The 21,656-nt window shown below is 46.1% G+C and overlaps 1 protein-coding gene across 4 annotated transcripts in view; it reads right to left on the bottom strand.

Moving 5' to 3' along the window:
* Window positions 1-6,373: 6,373 nt before the first annotated feature.
* LOC138764522 (cyclic AMP-responsive element-binding protein 3-like protein 4) overlaps window positions 6,374-21,656 on the bottom strand; it is an 18,662-nt gene continuing 3,379 nt past the window's right edge. The window contains exons 1-10 of one of the 4 annotated variants that reach the window (XM_069940584.1): window positions 21,529-21,639; window positions 14,354-14,464; window positions 13,867-14,095; window positions 12,735-12,856; window positions 11,596-11,684; window positions 10,978-11,085; window positions 9,608-9,676; window positions 9,416-9,500; window positions 7,463-7,559; window positions 6,374-6,808 (exon numbers count right to left, since the gene is read on the bottom strand). In XM_069940584.1, the coding sequence (XP_069796685.1) occupies window positions 6,492-6,808; window positions 7,463-7,559; window positions 9,416-9,500; window positions 9,608-9,676; window positions 10,978-11,085; window positions 11,596-11,684; window positions 12,735-12,856; window positions 13,867-14,095; window positions 14,354-14,446 (1,209 nt within the window). In that variant the 5' untranslated portion in view covers window positions 14,447-14,464; window positions 21,529-21,639 and the 3' untranslated portion in view covers window positions 6,374-6,491. Of the gene's footprint in view, window positions 6,809-7,462; window positions 7,560-9,415; window positions 9,501-9,607; window positions 9,677-10,977; window positions 11,086-11,595; window positions 11,685-12,734; window positions 12,857-13,866; window positions 14,096-14,353; window positions 14,506-21,528; window positions 21,640-21,656 lie in introns of those variants that run through there. The other 3 variants (XM_069940581.1, XM_069940582.1, XM_069940583.1) reach the window with 3 other exon arrangements.

The raw sequence follows: 21,656 nt of genomic DNA, 5'->3' as shown, positions 1-21,656 counted from the left end.
AAAAATTACAGGATGACTTAGAGCATTGGAAAGACTTATCACTAACACTAATAGGAAGGATAAACTGTATTAAAATGAACATTTTCCCAAGGATACAATATCTATTTCAGGCATTGCAAATACACTTGACAGAGAAATTCTTCAAGGAGTTAAAGAAAATAATAAGGAAATTTTTATGGAAAGGGGGGAAACCAAGGATAGCACTAGATAAATTAACAGAATGGTATAAACAAGGAGGCTTACAACTGCCAAACTTTAAAAAAATTATTATAGACCCGCACAATTAAGATACCTATCAGATTTTTATCAAACAAGGGAAAAGCCAGATTGGACTAGATTAGAACTAGATAAAATAGGGGAGAAGATACCCGAACATATATTATACAAATGGGATGAAAAATTGGTACAACATAGGAATTCTCCAGTATTACATCATCTGCTCAATATTTGGAAGAAGATTCATGTAGAAAGGAATAAAACAAATTACCAACTACCAAAACTAATACTGATGCAAAATCAGCTAATCCCTTTTACAATAGATAACCTTTCCTTTAGTGAATGGGAGAAAAAAGGGATCAAAAGAATAGAAAATTGCTTTTCGGGAAGTAAATTATTATCCTTTGAACAAATGAAGGATAAATATAACTCACGATACAGTGTTGGCATACTACCAACTGAAATCCTACTTGAAGGACAAATTGGGAAGCAGTCTGAGGTTACCAGAGGGAAGTAATTTTGAATATGTGATTACAGACACAATGATAATCAAAAAATTTATAACAAACATGTATATTAAACTACAAGAAAAGGAGAATGAGGAAACAAAAACTAAACAAAAATGGGAACAAGATCTAAACATAAAGATAAAGAAGGAAACATGGGAGAAGTTATGCTCTGGAACTATGAGAAATACAATAAACACGAGATTATGTATGATACAATATAACTGGATACACAGGCTATATATTACACCTCAAAAGTTAAATAAATGGGACCCAACAGTATCTGACAGATGTTTTCGCTGTAAAAAGGAAATGGGAACAACAATTCATGCAATCTGGACATGTGAGAAAGTGAAAACATTTTGGGAAGATCTAAACCAGATATTAAATAAAATCACAAAAAGCAATATACCAAAAAAACCCAGAGATCTTCCTCCTAAGTAACATAAAAAACAAAGAATTTGGACTTGATTTGGATGGAGCACAAAAAAGATTTGTTAGGATAGCCCTAACTGTAGCCAAAAAATGTATTATGTCAGCCTGGAAATTGGAAGATAACTTGAGAATACAACAATGGTATATAGAAATGAATAAATGTATTCCATTAGAAAAAATAACATATAATTTAAGAAATAATATTACAATATTTGAACAAATATGGGAGCCATACATGAAACATAATAGAGAAAACCTTCCGGGGACATCTACCACCTAAAATGACAGGAGAAGAGAATGAAAAGAATTGACTCAGTGAAATTTCTTGTTTATTTTTATTGAGTGACAACATTGTTTGACGGGTTTAATGTATCTTAGATTCTGAACTTTAAATGAATGGGAGGGGAGGGTGGGAGGGGAGGAGGGAGGGGGGGGGGGAGAAAATGACACTGTATATATTGGAAAAGGAAAATGTATGTATCTTGATCAATGTGGTTTATAGTGTGAAAAATAAAAAATGTTAAAAAAAAATGAGATTCCTCCCCCCCCCACCCCGTATCTACTCAAGTTTAGAAGAGATGCTTAAATAATCTTGAAGGGAAGTTCTCAGGAGAAATTTGCAGGTGACAATAAGATTGGAGGCATTGTGGACAATGAGGAAGGTTTTCAAAGTTTGTCGAGGATTATGGACCAGCTGGAAATATGGGTTGAAAAATAGCAGATGGAATTTAATGCAGAGAAGTGTGAGGTGCTGCATTTTAGAAGGACAAACCAGGGTAGGACATAAAAGGTAAATGGTCAGGTTCTGAGGAGTGCGGCAGAACAGAGGGATCTGGGAATACAGATACATAATTCCCTGATAGTGGCATCACAGGGTTGCGAAGAGAACTTTTGGCATATTGACCTTCATAAATCAATGTATCGACTACAGGAGTTGGGATGAAATGATAAAGCTGTATAAGACATTGGTGAGGCCACTTTTGGAGTATTGTGTACAGTTTCGGTCACCAAACTACAGGAAAGGTAGAAAGAGTGCAGAGAAGATTTATTAGGATGTTGCCTGGACTTCAGGATCTGAGTTATAGGGAAAGGTTGAACAGGTTAGGACTTTAATCCTTGGAGCGGAGAAGAATGAGGGGAGATTTGATGGAGGTTTTAAAAATTATAAGGGGGACAGACAGAGTAAATATCAGTCAGCTTTTTCCACTGAGGGCAGGTGAGACACAAACCAGAGAATACAGGTTAAGGGTGAAAGGGGAAAGGTTTAGGGTGAACTTCTTCACACAGAGAGCGATGGGATTGTGGAACAAGCAGAAGTTGTGAATACAGGCTCAGTTTTAATATTTAAGAAAAATTTGGACAGGAGATGAATGGAAGGTTATGGACTGGGTGCAGGTCAGTGGGACTAGGCAGAAAAATGATTTGGCACAGACTAGAAAGGCCGGATGCTCTATGGTTGTATTAGAAGTGCTTCTGGGGGGGGGAAACTCAAACTAAGTGGGGGACTAACAAGGCACAGTAAATGCTGGAGGATCTCAGCCGGTCTCGCCACATCCATAGGAGGCGGAGATATATTCCCATGTTTCGGGCCTGCAGATCTTCGTGTTTCACTAGAACCATGGGGTTCCTTTTCCCCCACAGCCATCAGGCTCTTCAACCTCCCCATACTACTCTGGAACCATCTAAAGATCTGCTGCACTGCCTTTGAACTGGAACTTGGAGTATTAATCTGTCATACACTTATCCTCTCTTTTATTTCCATCTGTTGGAACATCATGTTCATTTTAATTTGTACTATTGTACATTATCTGTGTGGCAGCAAGGAAGGGCGATGATTCACTTAGGTATGTGATACAGCCGTACTTTTAGGAATTATTACAATGCCCATTTAAGACAAAGGCAAAACATTTTTATCTTGTGAGGTTTGTGAGATTTTGAACCCCTTTCTCTGCGGGCACTGTTCCTGCACAACTCCCAGCGTTGAGGTACGGGATACCTCTCCGTTTCCTGTTCACACCACCCCCCCACCCCCGTTCCCCCGTGCCCATCCCTCCCCTCCCACGGGGCTGCTGCCATTCCTTTTGAAGGATGTCGCCAACTTCCCAGCAAAGTCCCCCATTATTTGGGTCTCTCTGCTTCCGACACCAGCCCCGGGCAGCCAACAACCACCCGGTCCCCGGGGATACCTTCTCCCTATCTTGTGACACCCCTTAAATTCGATACAACTTAATGTGGCCGAGAAGTCTTAAATTTGCATATGCAGCATCCTCAATACACTATCTAACTACTGTAATCTAAACACACAGACACACAGACAGACACACAGACACATACATATACAGGCACACACATATACAGGCACACAGACACATAGACAGACACACAGACACATACATATACAGACACACACATATACAGGCACACATGCACACATACAGACACACAGACACATACATATACAGACACACACATATACAGGCACACACGCACACATACGGACACACAGACACATACATATACAGACACACACATATACAGGCACACAGACACACAAACACATACATATACAGACACACACATATATAGGCACACACGCACACAGACAGACACACAGACACATACATATACAGACACACACATATACAGGCACACACGCACACATACAGACACACAGACACATACATATACAGACACACACATATACAGGCACACACGCACACATACGGACACACAGACACATACATATACAGACACACACATATACAGGCACACACGCACACATACGGACACACAGACACATACATATACAGACACACACATATACAGGCACACAGACACATGCATATACAGACACACACATATACAGGCACACACGCACACAGACAGACACACAGACACATACATATACAGACACACACATATACAGGCACACACGCACACATACGGACACACAGACACATACATAGACACACACATATACAGGCACACACGCACACAGACAGACACACAGACACATACATATACAGACACACACATATACAGGCACACACGCACACATACGGACACACAGACACATACATATACAGACACACACATATACAGGCACACACGCACACATACGGACACACAGACACATACATATACAGACACACACATATACAGGCACACACGCACACATACGGACACACAGAAACATACATATACAGACACACTAACATACATACAGGCACACACGCACACATACGGACACACAGAGACACAGACACACATATACAGACACACACATATAGAGTCACACATACAAACACATACACGCACACACACATACAAACACACTCACACTAACACAGACACACAGAAACACACACACACATCAAGGCACCCCCACCCCTGGACTTTTGAGCCAGGCGACATTGGTTCAGCCACGACAATCTTGACATTGTAGCGCCACTGCTGGTCTTCCATAGGGTGAACTATCTCCTCACCACGATTGACCACTCCATGAGGTGGTCAGAGACAGTCCTGCTGGCTGACCCAACATCCGAGACCTGCGCCAGGGTACTGATTAACACCTGGATGACGAGGTTCAGAGTTCCAGAGCATATGACCTCCGATAGAGGGATACAGTTCACTTCAGGGCTCTGGACGGTGCTGGCCAAGTTGCTGGGAATCCAGCTTCACCACATCACGGGGTACCACCCTCAGGCCAACGGGTTGGTAGAGTGGTTTCACAGGCATCTAAAGGTGGCCTTGATGACTCGGCTCAAGAAGCTGAATTGGGCAGACACGTTACCATGAGTCCTCCTACCGAGATGGTATACGGCACACCGTTGGTGATATCAGGGGAGTTTTTGGCCACGCCAAGGACCTGGAGGACTTCACGACCTCATTGACTAAGCTGAGGGAAAAACTGGGTGCTCTGGCACCTCTGCAGCCTCCGCTGCATGGCCAGGCCAAACCCTACATCCTCAAAGACAAAGACCTGTGAGTACATTTTCATCCGGGTTGGGGGGGGGGGGGGCACAAGAGACTTTCAATATCGACCACCTCAAACCAGCACACCTGGACATTAGCCACCCGGCCTCCATGCAACCCCCATGACGGAGAGGTAGGTCACTGAATGTTATGAACAGTGCACTGATTGCTGGTTGGGAGGGTGGTCGTGTAATGGCCCACTAATCAGGTCGCGACCTGGCACACAAAATGGCCGACAAACCCGGCGACTGCGCAGACCCCATGGGGGGCTAATGATCTCTGTTCCAGGTGACTGCCTGCATGGCAGAAAACAATGAGCAACGGCGGAAAACAATGAGCAATGGCGTAAAATAATGAGCAATGGCGGAAATGCCACCACCTAGCCGGAGATCGGTGCTGCCATGACATCACTACTGTCATCAGCAGCAGGAAGAGAATATAAGCAGAGCTGCCTGTGCAATAAATCAGTCTTTCTTCGACTTCAACTCCTCATGTGTGTGTCTTCTCTCCACACTTACACACACACACAACACACACACACACACACACACACACACACACACACACACACACACACACACACACACACACACACACACACACACACACACACACACACACACACACACACACACAAAAAACAGTTCCGGATTGTCTTCCCCATGTAAGTCTCCCTCACTCTGACTTGAGGTGGTTACAGAGATCAGGAACTGGAGACATACTCAGGACTAAGTTACAGAAGCTCCTCACAGAAGATGAAGGTTTGCAGATGTCAAATATTTTATTTTATGCAAACTGCATCATAGAATAGAGAAAGGGAAGGGAAGGGGGAGGAGAGGATAGGAGTGGGGAGGTGAGGGGAGGGGTAGAGGAGAAAGGAGAGGGGTGAGGGGAAGGTCAAGGAAGATGTGACAGCAAGTATGAGGGATGGAGGGAGGATCAGACCGAGGGTTGTGAGGAACTATTGATACCCAATGAGGAACATCACACCAATAGAGAAGCTGTACAACGTGAAAGCCCCAAGGACAGATCGGACAAGCCTGTCCCTGTAGGGGAACAGATCCCTCCTCCCCTCCCCCTTCACCAGTGTCCAGGGCCAGCGGACCACCATCCTAGACCTGAACCCTCAGACCTGACCACTCCAGTCTGCCCTCCCCTCCAAGGCCTAAAACCCCCCCCCATGCCTGACCGCACCAGGCATGCCCATTCTGGCCTGGCACCCCCCCCCACCCTCCCCCCAAGCCTGTCCCTCCTAGCCTGATACCCAGGACTCAACCCCTCCCAGGGCCTGAGCCCAAGGCCTGACCCGCAGGCTTGGCCCTCCAGCCTGCACCCCTCCAGGTGGGGACAGCCTCCCGGTCACATTTCGTCAGTGTGCCCAGATTTGGATGGGTCAACGGCCATGAGCAGCGACCTGTGCCCCAGGGATTGCGGTCGGAGCGGGACAGCGGTGGCATTGGTGTCAGTGGGACCAGGCTGCGGGCTCTGGTTTTTCTCCCCATGGGGTCTGGCTGCCTCTTCCTCCAGAGTGCCTTGATTCAGTCCCGGTATGGGCACTGATCCCTGGGCAGTCGCAGGGTCCTGCCGATCCACACCCTCCCTGCCGGTAGTGTCTGTGTTCGTGACCTCCGACCTCTGGGGTGACTCCAGTTTGGTCAGGATTGTCCGGGAAAGCACTGCAGGGGGAGAGAGAGAGAGAGTAATGGGGGGGGGGGGGGGGGGGGGAGAATCAGTTTGGGAGGTTCATGTCCACTGGGACAGTCCTGCCAAAGGTTCAGGAAGGGGGGTTCCCACAAGGAGGGGGGAGTGATGGGGAGAGGTGTGGGGGGTAGCGCCAAGGGATGGGGAAATTATGGGGTGGGGTGTGGTGGGGGACACTGAGGGAGGAGGGAGTGATGGGGAGGGGTGTAGGGGGAACAACAAGGGAGGGGGAGAAGTGTCGGGGGGAGAGGTGTCGGGGGGAGAGGTGTCGGGGGAGAGGTGTCGGGGGGAGAGGTGTCGGGGGGAGAGGTGTCGGGGGGAGAGGTGTCGGGGGGAGCGCCAAGTGAAGGGCAGGGAGGAGTAGTGCGGAGGGAGGGGAGGAAGGGGAGTGCTGGGAGAGGGGAGGGGAGTGGGAGTGCTGTGGAAGGGTTCTGGATGGGGAGAGGGGTGAGGAGCGAGTGCCACGCCAAGGGGAGATCAGGTGGCACCCACACTGGGAAGGGACGAGCAGTCCCAGGCAGGATCAACCCCTCCTGCCCCCACCCTGTGCTGGGACTCCACCTCCCCTACCCCGTGTCAGGACCCCCTGTGCCACGAATGTGGAGAGAGCCCCCTCCCTGCCTGCCTACCTCCAGTGGGCCGGTATCCCTGCTGGCTGAGCGGAGAGTCCACACGGAACGGGCTGAAACTGGGGAAGACCAGCAGCACCAGGGAGCAGGCCAGGATCTGAGGGAGATGGGGGGGAAAGGGTGAACGGGGGGGGGGGTTGGTCTCTTTACCCCTGACCTCTGGCCCACCTCACCACCTCCCATGGACTCGTCTCCCCACCCACCCACCTGTCCCCTGTAACCACCTACCTACCCCACCCTCGGAGGGGGCTCCCCAATGCCTCAGCAGGGGCACGGTGACCACAACACCATGGAGAACTCATTGTGCCCGGGTCTGCCCGCCCACCTGTGGGCCGGAGATGCCTTCAAGCAGGAAGGGGCAAAGAAGATTCTGTACGGAGATGCTGAGGAGCTTCAGCCTGGAACAGAGCCTCAAGTTGATAGAAGGGAAATGGAATGGATCCAATTCAGCAAATGGTGTTAACGGTCATGGAGCTTGAGAGTGGCAGGGAGGGCAGGTGGAGAGCAGTGAGAGAGCCTCACACAGAACTCCCTTTAAAGAGAGGTGGAGAGCTCCCTCAGGGCAGGCATCGCAGTTGGGCAACTGGATGGACTGAAACACCAAAGTCTGCAGATGCTGTGACTGTCATAAAAACACCCAGAAATGCAGCTGGTCTCTCTCATTCTGATGCCTCCCTGTTCTTTGCTCACACCCGGACAAAAAGCTCAGACCCGAAACATCGGGAATATATCTTTACCTCCCCCCGTTGATGCTGCGAGACCGGCTGAGTTCCTCTTTGCTTTTACTGCAATCACAGCGCCTGCAGACTTCTGTGTCCAACACCATGCATTATCCGCAAATTCCTCTCTCTTGTTACAGTTATTTTCTGTCTTGGCAAGGAGTGGTAATTTAATGAGTCAGGTTGATGCTGGTGTACCCTGCGGACCTGGGAGGCTGCAGCAAGTCAGGATGTTGGTACATCATGATGATAGGCTCCAATTGCCGTTGCAGTTTGCAGGGTGGATGGTGGCATGACCTCTCTGTCTGGATCCTGGTGGGAGTGGGGATGGTGGAGGGTCAGGTGACCTCTCCATCTGGATCCTGGTGGGAGTGAGGATGGTGGAGGTTCAGGTGACCATTCCGTCTGGATCCTGGTGGGAGTGGGGATGGTGGAGGGTCAGGTGACCTCTCCGACTGGAACCCGGTGGGAGTGGGGATGGTGGAGGGTCACGTCACCTCTCCAGGTGGGAGTGGGGATGGTGGAGGGTCAGGTGACCTTTCCGTCTGGAACCTGGTGGGAGTGAGGAAGGTGGAGGGTCGCGTGACCTCTCCATCTGGAACCTGGTGGCAGTGGGGACGGTAGAGGGTCACGTCATCTCTCCAGGTGGAACCTGGTGGGAATGGGGATGGTGGAGGGTCAGGTGACCTCTCCATCTGGAATCTGGTGGGAGGGGGAATGGTGGAGGACCAAGTGACCTCTGTCTGGAATCTGGTCAGAAATCGCATCACCTGCCAATCAAGGTTGGACTCCGCCCACCAATTAGTGCACACCTGACCACTGGGCCCTTTAATCACCCAGTGATTACCTGTACTATAGAGACCACCACATGGAGCAGCTCTTCGGCCCTGAGATGAACCCTGCTCCACTCCAGGTCGCGAACTGCGGACGGCGCTGGAGGAGACGTTGGTCAGGTGTGCATTACACAGAGATCAGGGCTGTTAGACGAGGAACGGTGGGTAGTGTATTGTAATCCTCGGTTGTGATAGATCTATATAAACAGTGGCTGGTATCGGTCATGTTAAATCTGATGTGATTGGATGCACCGTGCTGTGTGATGGAGAGGACGGGCATGCGTTATCCCTGGTGCGATCCCCTCTTGTGTGCTTTAATAAAGATTATTCCTGTGATCAGCCGGAGTGCAGACCCACCGAATCTTTCCCTTCCCGCACAACCACGCTCCCTGCACACTCACCATGACACAGGTACTAGTTTGGGCCGCTTTGTTCGACGTCTGCTTTACGAGAGACTGCAGCTTTCGTAGCTGGGTGATCAGAGAGCTGGGGGTGGGTTGTGAAAGGAAGGAATGCAGAGCGTTAGCATGCGCTGGTTGGGGTGGCTAGGAGAGAAAGCTGCAGGGAGGTGGGGGTTGGGGAGGGGTACTCACAGATTGTGGTGTTCTAACTGGTCCACCTGTTTCTGGAGCTCCTGGTTCTGGGCCGTGCAGGCAGCAACCCTGGGGGCAAGAGGGGAGAGTGGTCAATCTCCCACCTTGGGCCCGATCCTCGACACCCCCACCCTCTCCTGGCCTGGCTCCTTGACACTCCCACCCCCTTCCAGGCCCGGCTCCCCAACACCCCCACTCTCTCCTGGCCCAGGCTCCTCGACACCCCCACCCCCTCCTGGCCCAGGCTCCTAAATTCCCCCACCCGCTCCCAGCCCCGGCTCCTCGACACCCCCACCCCATCCCGGGCCCGGCTCCTCGATAACCCCACCCTTTCCCAGGCCCGGCTCCTCAACACCCTCACAGTCTCCCAGCCCAGGTTCCTCGACACCCCCACCCCCTCCTGGATCAGGCTCCTCAATACCCATACCCTCACCCAGGCCCGGCTCCTCAACACTACCACCCCCTTCTGGGCCCGGCTCTTCGAAACCCCCACCCTCTCCCAGCCACGGCTCCTCGACACCACCACCCCCTCCCAGGCCCAGCTTCTTGACACACCACCACCTCCCGGGCCTGGCTCCTCAAAACCCCCACCCTCTCCCGGGCCTGGCTCATCGACACTCCCACCCCCACCCGGGCCTAGCTCCTCAAAACCCCCACCCTCTAAGGCCCCGACTCCTCAACACCCCCACTTTCTCCCACACCACCTTGCACCCCTCCCTGTCTCTGTAACCCCCTCCTGTCCCCAACACTCCTCCCTTTCTCTGTAACCCCTTCTAGTCCTGTGGTCAGGGGCAGATTGTGGGGTTATGTTAGTGAACTCGGATTCACTGGTAGGGTGTTGTACTGACAGCTAGCCCCATCTCCTGGCTCTGCCTCGATCTACCCACATATAACCCCCTGGTTTCCCGCCTAAACCCTGAGCCCCTCTGAAGACCCTACCCTCAGTTATAAGCTAATAAAAGCCCATGTTCTCTCTCCAGTCGGGAGCTTTTATTCATGCTACACCTCCCCATTCACAGATCCATCTCCCCTCCCCATTTGCTGCTGTACTCTCCCTCCCTTATCCATCTATGACCTCCTGCCTGTGGGCCCGTGCTCCTCACCCTGCCCCTCTTCCCCACTATTTGAATCGGGCGTCTGCGCAGACTTTGCTCAAACCTTGATGAAGGGCTCAAGCCCAAAATGTTGGTTAAATATCTTTATCTTTGTGACATAAAGTACACGGTTTGACCTCCTGAGTTTCTACAGCATGGCAGTTTTAGTCCAACCCAACACTGGCCTTGGATGTGACCCTCTCATCGTAGACCCCACACCCCTGGCACCCTCTCCCTTGGCGAGGGGTTCCGTCTACCCGTCTCCCCACCCCGCACCTGCTCTCGAGCCCGCCGATGTATTCCTTCTTCCGCCGCCGGCTCTCCTGAGCTGACTGCTTGTTCCGGATCTTTCTCCGAACCTTCTTCAAAATCCGCTCCTCGGCCAGTTGGGGGAATGGGGGAGGGCGAGGGGGGGAGAGAGGGAGAGAACGGGTTAATGTCTGTGGGTGAAGGAGATGGGGGGGAGGGATTGGAGAGGTGGGAAGGGAGCAGGTGGGAGGGGGGGTTGAGGAGGGAAGATGCAGTGTGTCCCATTGTTTGGACAACCCTCCAGAACTCTAAACACCTCCAAGCTTCTACTTCCACGTCTCTATAACTCACCCTATACCTTGTCCTAACTCTGTAACCCCACTAAACCCCACCTGATTTCTGTAACCTGTCAAGTTCACTACACCCCTCCCTGTCTCTGTAGCCCTTTCTGGTCCCCTACACTCCTCCCTGTCTCTGTAACCCCTTCCGGTCCCCTACACCCCTCCCTGTCTCTGTAACCCCTTCCGGTCCCCTACACACCTTCTGGTCCCCTACACCCCTCCCTGTCTCTGTAACCTCCTCTAGTCCTGTGGTCAGGGGCAGATTGTGGGGTTACGTTAGTTAGGGCAGGTCGTTGGGTTTACCTTGGTCAGGGGCAGGTTACCGGGGAGCACAATGCCCTCCTGACTCAGGAGTCTCTTTTCTTCCTCTGTTAACAAAAGATCCGGAAAGTTCTGTGAAATCGGAAGCAAGGAGTCAAACCAAGCACTACCCCAACACTCCCCTGCCCAGGGGTTAGGATATAGAAACCCATCAGCCCATCGAGTCTTTGCTGACTACTAACCACCCATTTACACCAATCCCACCCTTCGCTCCAATTCCCAACCACTCCTCCAGAGTCAACAGGTCCCCTGGGGTCCCTCAGTGTGAAACCATCCACTTTTCTCCTTGCGGACCCTTCTCTCTGCAAGATCCTGTCCTCTTATCTCAGGTGGGTGAGGAGTGGAATTGGTTAGTTTGTTCCCTGGAACCTTTTCTCTTCTCACAGTTCACCTCTCCCTCTGCTCTCTCTCCTCCCAGGGCACAGGTCTCTCCTCTCCCATTAGATTTTTCCCTGCCCCTCTCCCTGGGGTCCCTCTCTCCCATACTCTCTCTCCCCCTCACCCTTTCCCCAGGGTCTATCTCTCTCTCTCTCTCTCCCACACCCTCTCTACCCTCACCCGCTCCCCAGGGACTCTCTCCCCTTACCCCGGGGTCTCTCTCTCTCTCTCTCTCCCCCCCTCCTCTTTTCCCTGGTCTCTCTCTTTCCCAACCCTCTCTCCCCCTTACCCTCTCCCCAGGGTCTATCCATCTGCCCCTCTCCCTGAAGTATCTCTCCCCCCCCAACCCTCTCCTTGGGGTCTCTCTTCCACCTGCTCCCTCGGATCTCTCCTCCCAAGCTCTTTGGGGGCAGACCCCTGGCTTAGTCATCCCCCCAATCCCCACTCCCTCCCATTCCTCACTCCCCTTTCCCCATTTCCAAACCCCCACTGACTCCCCCTTCTCCACCCTCTCTCCTACCTCCACCAGCATGCCCACCCTTCCCATTCCCCACCCACTCAGCTCGATCCCTTCACTGTGCCTGTCCCTTCACCCACACCCCCTCCCATTCCCCACTTCCCCCATGTCCCACATTCTCCCTGCTCCTCACCCCCACCCTCGTGTCTCACCCCCTCCCTATTCCTCCTCACCCCACCCACTCCCCATGCCCCACTCACCCACCCCCAACCCCACACCTTGCTCACCCGTACCAGCAGGCCATCCACGGTGGTGGCATTGCCTGTCATCCGCCTGGCTCTGCCTGCGGGCCCTGGTGCCGGGTCCATGACGCACATCTCGGGCACCAACACCGGGTCGTTCCAGCCGCCTGCAATGGAGAGAACAGTGGCCGTCAGCCACTCCTCATCACTACGCCCGACCCTCGCGCACACAACCCTTGCCCTCACATGACCCTCTCATGACCCTCATGCACACAACCCTCCCGCACATGACCTTTGCTTGCAGCCCTCATGCATACACTCGCTTAACCCTCCCGAACGTACACACACTCCTGAACGTACACACGCTCCTGAACGTACACACGCTCCTGAACGTACACACGCTCCCACACACACACTCACGTGTGCGCACTTTTACATGCACTAGTGTGCGTGCACACATATAGACTATTGTGAGAAGTTTTGGGCTCCTCATTTAAGAAAGGATGTGTTGACGTTGGAGAGGATTCAGAGAAGGTTCACAATGACAATTCCAGGAATGAAAGGGATATCATATGAGGAATGTTTGACAGCTCTTGGCCTGTACTCTTTGGAATTTAAGAAAATGCGGGGGAGGGGGTGGAAATCTCATTGAAATATTTTGAATGATGAAAGCCGTGGACAGAGTAGATGTAAAAAGATTGTTTCCCGTGGTGGGAGAGTCTGGGACAAAAGGGCACAATTTCAGGATTGAAGGGCGTCCATTTCGAACAGAGATGTGGAGGAATTTGTGTGATGAGGGCGGTGAATCTGTGGAATTTGTTGCCACAGGTGGTTGTGAAGGGTGGGTCATTGGGTGTATTTAAGGCAGAGATTGATAGTGGGGCAGACTCAATGGGCTGAATGGTCTATTTCTGCCCAATGTCTTATGGGAATAGGTGTGTGTGCTTGTACGCACATTCCATCTGTGAATGGAGACTCGTCTGCCAATTTGCCAGGGTAAAGCGAACTTTCACAGAATGGACCAATAGCAAGAGCCAGGGGACCCAATGAGGTCGAAAGGAGAAGGTCACACACGGGTTGAGAGTTCAAAGAATATGGCGGTGTGGGGTCAAAGGTTGGGTGGGAGAGACGGAAGGACCGCACCCACAGTCTCCCTCTCTTGCCCCGGGTCACTGACCAAGCTCGATGGACACCAGATCAGCACCGATTCCTGGTTCCTCTGTCTTCACGCTGACTCCATATACCAGTTGGTAGAGACGGGCAGGGGTGGGCTTGGCGGGGAGGGGGCTATCGGGCCTCTGGTCATCCGAGATCCCGCTGTCGGTCTCGTAGGCTGACTCGGCCATGTTGTTGCTGTTGTAGTACCCATCTCTGGGGTCAACGGTCATTTCCGCCTTGCTCGATCCCTGCGGACAGGAGATATTGACCTCATGGGAGAAACATCAAACCCCAATGCCCAGGGTTTGGACGAGCCTCCTCAGATACAAACCTCACACCTGGAGATAGGAGGACCCTGGTCCTGGGTCCGAGAGGGGAGGGGGGGGAGGTGGTTTAAAGCCCACCTTAAACCACAAGCGCAGTGATGTAGCGGACCGGAGGAGGTGCAGTACTGACATCCCATGACTAGTATGTATATCAGCGAACTTTTTAAAAGCATCACTCACCCCAAATCTGGTGATTGACCATTTTGCCATAATTTCTTCTTCCTCCTGTCCTTCCATTAAGCTGTTCAGTCTGGAATATCCATTCCCCAGCATTATTCCTTCCTTCTGCACCTGGTAATTGACCAGAAGGTTCTGGTCACCAAGATCCATTTCTTTTAGAAATAAACAAGACAGCTTGGACCTCATTTAGGACATCATTCTCCAGTTAAATTCCAGTATACAACCTTCTAAAGGTAGTTCACGTTACAGTCACAAAAAAATCTCCCTCCACACTGTCACATCACACACTCCCAGGTTCAGACACAGAGTGAAGCTCCCTCTGCACCGTCCCATCACACACCCCTGGGATCAGACACAGAGTGAAGCTCCCTCTGCACCATCCCATCACACACTCCCGGAGCCCAACACAGAGTGTATCTCCCTCCACACCATCCCATCACACACTCCCGGGGTCAGACACAGAATGAAGCTCCTTCCACACCATCCCATCACACACTCCCAGGGCCAGACAGAGTGTAACTCCCTCCACATCAGGGGTCTCAAACTCAATTTACCCGGGGGCCACTGGAGGTAGAGTCTGCGTGAGGCTGGGCCGCATTAGGTTTTCCACAAGAGAAGCTCTTACAAAAACATTCCAATGTTATCATATGTCTTTATTTTTATTTTTTAAACACAAAATAAGATGAAAAAATAAATAAATTAACAATTCATAAGAAAAAAAATAAAATCAATCAGTAATAAATAAAAAAAATGAAAATAATAATAATGAAAATAATAATAATACAGCAGATATAGAAGACTGAAGAAACCACATATAGTTGCTGACTGGAGAAATGTAATTATTATTATTCAGATTCAAATGTCTGTATTAACAGTTCTTTAACCTTTAACTTTCTGAACATGAATGGAACATTGAACATAAACTGTTACGAACATGTCTTCTTCTGCCTACTTCTTACTGCTAGAGATCAGGCAGCGCCTCCTCTCGCATATCCGAGCCACTTTTGGCTTAAGGGAGGAGGCAGTTGAGACCCTCAGTAGGGCTTGAAGATGCTCGTTAGTAAGTCTGGACCTGTACTTGGACTTATTGAAGTTCAAGGTAGAGAAGACCGGGGAGTCACGTGATGGAGTAGTGGCCGGTCGGGGAACTCCAGCCCTCTCCGGAAAAGTTTTAAAAAAAAACAGAGAAAACACAAAGGCACAAACACAAAAATTAAAATAAAGTGAAAGTAGAGTTGGGAAGAAAATGGCAGCGAAGAAAGAAAAGTCTAAAGCAACGGGAAGAAGAGAAGAAGAAAAGACATCGGAAGAAGAAGGTGAAGGCCTTACCTGTCTGAGGAGGCCCGCTGTGGAGAGAGAAGCCCGCTCCCTCAGGTCAGTCGAAGTCCCGAGCTTGGGACTACAAAAATGGCTCGCGGAGCCAAGCAAAAGTGCGCAACCGCGCATGCGCGAGGAGTCGCTCATGCGCGATGCGCAAGACAAAAAAAACACTGACGGGAGGGGGGACCAGCTGAGGAGTCGATCTCCACAGCTGAAATTGACAGCCACAACACAGCAGCAAGAGGAGAACATAGAAAACAATGAGAACAAGAAAGAAGAGAGTAAAAGGAAATCAAAAAAACAACAGATGACCAACCCAGAGGAAGAAGAGGAAGAACACAGAGAAATGGAAGAAGAAGGGAAGGGCAAGTACATGGATATATATTTTTTAAAGAATACATGGAATCAATAAAAGAATGGCAATCACAAGAATTTAGTGAAATAAAAAGAACAATAAAAAGTACAGAAGAAAAAATGAATAGATTAGAGATGGTCATGTCAGATATAGGAAAAAGAGTGGACAAGGTGGAAGAATGAGAAGCAGCCATAGAAATGGAAGTAGATTACTTAAAAAAGAAATTAGAAGAATCTAATAAAAAAGTTAAAGAGACACAAGAGCTGTTAGCTCAGAAGATAGATATAATGGAAAATTATAATAGAAGAAATAATATAAAGATAGTGGGCCTTAAGGAAGATGAAGAAGGCAAGAATATGAGAGAATTTATAAAAGATTGGATCCCCAGGGTCCTAGGAAGACCAGAATTACAGGAAGAAATGGAAATAGAAAGGGCACATAGAATATTAGCCCCTAAACCACAACCACAGCAAAAACCAAGATCCATTTTAGTAAAATTCCTAAGATATACAACAAGAGAAAATATATTGGAGAAAGCAATGAAGAAAATAAGAGAAGACAAAAAGCCACTGGAATACAAAGGTCAAAAAAATTTTTTCTATCCAGATATAAGTTTTGAACTCCTGAAGAAGAGGAAGGAGTTTAATACAGCAAAAGCGATCCTATGGAAAAAAGGATATAAATTTATGCTAAAGTACACAGCGGTACTTAAAATAGTTATTCCAGGGCAGCTTCCGGAGGAAGCACGAAAATTTGCAGAACAACTACAAAACAAACAGAGAGATGAAGACATGTAACGAGAGCAAAAATGACCACAAACTATATGTATGTGTGTATGTGGGTATATATATATGTATATATATATATATATAATATGTGTGTGTGTGTGTGTGTATGTATATATGTGTGTGTACATGTGTGTATGTGTATTTAAAAGAAAATATATAGAGTATAGATAAGAATTAATAAGGGAAAGTAAGGGAAGAGAGGAAGTAAGGAGGGAATTAAGAGAGTGACCTTTGTTATATATGAAGATTAAAATCTTTTCGGGGGGGGGCTGAGTGGGGAAGAATTACGGTCATTGCGAAATCAGTTGATGCTTGCGAGTGATTTCACAAATCCAAATGGATAGAGGAGATGTGGTTGCCTGACAAGGGACAAAGGGCAACTCAGGAAGGGGAGAGGATAATGGGGTTAAAGGATTTTTAGATAGGAGAGTAATGGAAATATTTTATGTTTTAGAAATGTTGTCTTATAATGTGCTTAAAAAAAGAAAACAGAAATGGATAAGAAGGAAAGGTGATGATGAGGAAACGGAAAGGAAAGATAAACAAAGTATAAGATGGCTATGTTGAATTATATGACTTTAAATATTAATGGAATACATAACCAAATCAAAAGGAAGAAACTGTTAAATTTATTGAAAAAAGAAAAAATTGATATAGCATTCATACAAGAGACACACTTAACCGAAGTGGAACACAAGAAATTAAAGAGAGATTGGGTAGGACATGTAACAGCAGCATCATATAATTCAAAAGCTAGAGGAGTAGCTATATTAATCAGTAAAAATGTACCAATCAAAATAGAAGAGGAAATAATAGATCCAGCAGGGAGATATGTAATGATAAATTGTCAGATATATTCGGAGTTTTGGAATTTACTCAATCTATATTCACCTAACGAAGAAGATCAAAAATTTATGCAAGATAACTTTTTGAAGATAGCAGATACACAAGGGAGCATTACAATAGGAGGGGATTTCAACCTTAATTTGGATTCAAACATGGATAAAACTGGAAAAAAATTAATAGAAAGAACAAAGTAACCAAATTTATAATTAAATCGATGCAAGAAATGCAACTTTTGGATATATGGAGGAAACAACACCCAAAGGAAAAGGAATATTCATATTATTTGGGCAGACATAAAACATACTCAAGAATAGACCTATTCCTGTTATCAGCTCACATGCAAGAGAGAGTTAGGAAAACGGAATATAAAGCTAGACTATTATAGGACTACTCACCCCTGTTATTGTCAATAGAGTTGGAGGACATCCCACCAAGAATGTATAGATGGAGATTAAACTCCATGCTATTTAAAAGGCAGGATTTTAGAGAATTAATTGAACGACAAATTAAAATGTACTTTGAAATAAATACGGAATCAGTGAAAGATAAGTTTATACTATGGGATGCAATGAAAGCGTTCATCAGAGGGCAAATAATAATTTAAGTAACCAAGATGAAGAAGGACTACAACCAGGAAACAGAACAGTTGGAAAAGGAAATAGCAAATATAGAAAAAGAATTAGCAATGAAGGATGACACAACTAAAAGAAGAGAATTGGCAGATAAAAAAATAAAATATGAAACACTACAAACATATAAGGTGGAAAAAAACATAAAGAAGACAAAACAGAAATATTATGAACTAGGAGAAAAAACACACAAAATTCTAGCGTGGCAGCTTAAGATAGAACAAACTAAGAGAATGGTATTGGCATCAAGGAAAAAAGACAAACAAATCATACATAATCCAATGGAGATTAATGAAAACTTCAGAGAATTCTACGAACAACTATATCAAACTGAAAATGAAGGGAAAGAAGATAAAATAGATGAATTTTTAACTAAAATTGAACTACCGAAATTACAAACAGAGGAACAGAATAAATTAGCAAAACCATTTGAAATAGAAGAAGTACAGGAGATAAAATAAAAAAAACTACCGAACAATAAAACACCAGGAGAGGATGGATTCCCAATAGAATTCTATAAAACATTTAAAGATTTATTAATTCCTCCCCTTCTGGAAGAAATCAACCAGATTGATAAAACACAAAGCTTACCAGAGTCATGTAAAACAGCAATAATTACAGTAATACCAAAGACAGGGAAAGATCCACTTATACCAGCGTCATATAGAGCAATATCTTTACTTAACACAGATTACAAGATAATAGCTAAACTATTAGCAAACAGATTAGCTGACTATGTACCAAAAATAGTAAATCTAGAACAAACTGGATTTATTAAAAAAAAACGAACAACAGACAATATCTGTAAATTTATTAACTTAATTCATGCAGTAGAAGGAAATAAAACTCCAACAGTAGCGGTTGCTTTAGACGCAGAGAAGGCCTTTGACAGAGTAGAATGGAATTATTTATTCAAAGTACTACAAAAATTCAGCTTACCAGAGAAATATATTAATTGGATTAAAGCATTATATAAGGGGCCATTGGCGAAAGTGACAGTAAACGGATATATATCAAAACAATTTAACTTAAGCAGATCAACAAGGCAGGGATGCCCACTATCTCCTTTATTGTTCGCATTAGCCATAGAACCACTGGCAGAACTGGTAAGAACAGAAAATAAAATAAAAGAGATAAAAATAAAAGACAATAAAATCAGTCTATTTGCAGATGACGTTATAGTATACTTAACAGAACCAGAAATATCAATAAAAGAATTACATAGGAAATTCAAGGAATATGGAGAAGTGTCGGGGTACAAGATTAACGCAAATAAAAGCGAAGCAATGCCAATGAATAATGCGGATTTCTCAAAATTTGAGAAAGAGTCACCATTCAGATGGCAAACGCAAGCAATGCGATATCTAGGTATACAAATAAATAAAAACCTCAGCCATCTATATAAACTCAATTATTATCCACTAATGAAAAAAATTACGACTTAGAGCATTGGAAAGACTTACCACTAACACTAATAGGAAGGATAAACTGTATTAAAATGAATATTTTCCCAAGGATACAATATTTATTTCAGACATTACCATTACGATTAACAGAGAAATTTTTCAAGGATTTAAAGAAAATAATAAGGAAATTTTTATGGAAAGGGGGGAAACCGAGGATAGCACTAGATAAATTAACAGAATGGTATAAACAAGGAGGCTTACAACTACCAAACTTTAAAAATTATTATAGAGCCGCGCAATTAAGATACCTATCAGATTTTTATCAAACAAGGGAAAAGCCAGATTGGACTAGATTAGAACTAGACAAAATAGGGGAGAAGATACCTGAACATATATTATATAAATGGGATGAAAAATTGGTACTACGTAGAAATTCTCCGGTATTGCATCATCTGCTCAACATTTGGAAGAAGATTCATGTAGAAAGGAATAAAACAAATTACCAACTACCAAAACTAATACTGACACAAAATCAGCTAATCCCTTTTACAATAGGTAACCTTTCCTTTAGAGAATGGGAGAAAAAAGGGATCAAAAGAATAGAGAATTGTTTTTCGGGAAATACACTATTATCCTTTGAACAATTGAAGGAAAAATATAATATAACTGACGATACAAGGTTGGCATACTACCAACTGAAATCCTACTTGAAGGACAAATTGGGAAACAGTCTGAAGTTACCAGAAGGAAGTAATTTTGAATATGTGATTACAGATACAATGATAATCAAAAAAATTATAACAAACGTGTATATTAAACTACAAGAAAAGGAGAATGAGGAAACAAATGGTAAAACCAAACAAAAATGGGAACAAGATCTAAGCATAAAGATATAGAATGAAACATGGGAGAAACAATGCTCCGGAACCATGAGAAATACAATAAACACGAGGTTACGTATGATACAATATAACTGAATACATAGGTTATACATTACACCTCAAAAGTTAAATAAATGGGACCAAACAGTATCAGACAGATGTTTTCGCTGTAAAAAGGAAACGGGAACAACAGTTCGTGTGAGAAAGTGAAAACATTTTGGGAAGATCTAAACCAGATACTAAATAAAATCACAAAAAGCAATATACCAAAAAACCCAGAGATCTTCCTCCTAAGTAATATAAAAAACAAAGAATTTGGACTTGATTTGGATGGAGCACAAAAAAGATTTGTTATGATAGCCCTAGCTGTAGCAAAAAAATGTATTATGTCAACCTGGAAATTGGAAGATAATTTGAGAATACAACAATGGTATATAGAAATGAATAAATGTATTCCATTAGAAAAAATAACATACAATTTAAGAAATAACATTACAATATTTGAACAAATATGGGAGCCATACATGAAACACAATAGAGAAAACCTACCACCTAAAATGACAGAAGGAGAAGATAATGAAAAGAACTGACTCAGTAAAATTTCTTGTTTATTTTTATTGAGTGACAACATTGTTTAACGGGTTTAATGTATCTTAGATTCTGAACTTTAAATAAGTGGGAGGGGAGGTGAGGGAGAGAGGGAGGAGAGGAGGGAAGGGGGGTTGAAAACGACACTCTATATATTTGAAAAGGAAAATGTATGTATCTTGATCAATATGGTTTATAGTGTGAAAAATAAAAAATTTAAAAAAAAAGGTAGAGAAGAACTTTTCGCACAAGTATGTGCTCCCAAAAAGACACATGGTCCGCTTGAACATTCGAGAAAGCTCAGGGAAGCTGGGGGGCAATTCTCTCAAAAATTGCCCAAGCTTGTCTGCTTTTCCACTCACCTCCCTTGAACTTGGTTTTGAGTTCAGAGTTGCACTGCAGGTCAATGTTTAGCCGATGCGTCTTTTCCGCTTCTTTTTCTGTCCCGCTGAGCAACAACTTCTGGGTTCAGACTGGACGCCGAAGCGCG

Source organism: Narcine bancroftii, chromosome 5 (genome assembly GCF_036971445.1).
Source record: "Narcine bancroftii isolate sNarBan1 chromosome 5, sNarBan1.hap1, whole genome shotgun sequence".
Classification (NCBI taxonomy): Eukaryota; Metazoa; Chordata; class Chondrichthyes; order Torpediniformes; family Narcinidae; genus Narcine; species Narcine bancroftii.
The sequence above is the reverse complement of the archived record's forward strand: the minus strand, read 5'-3'. Positions and strand labels throughout refer to the sequence as shown.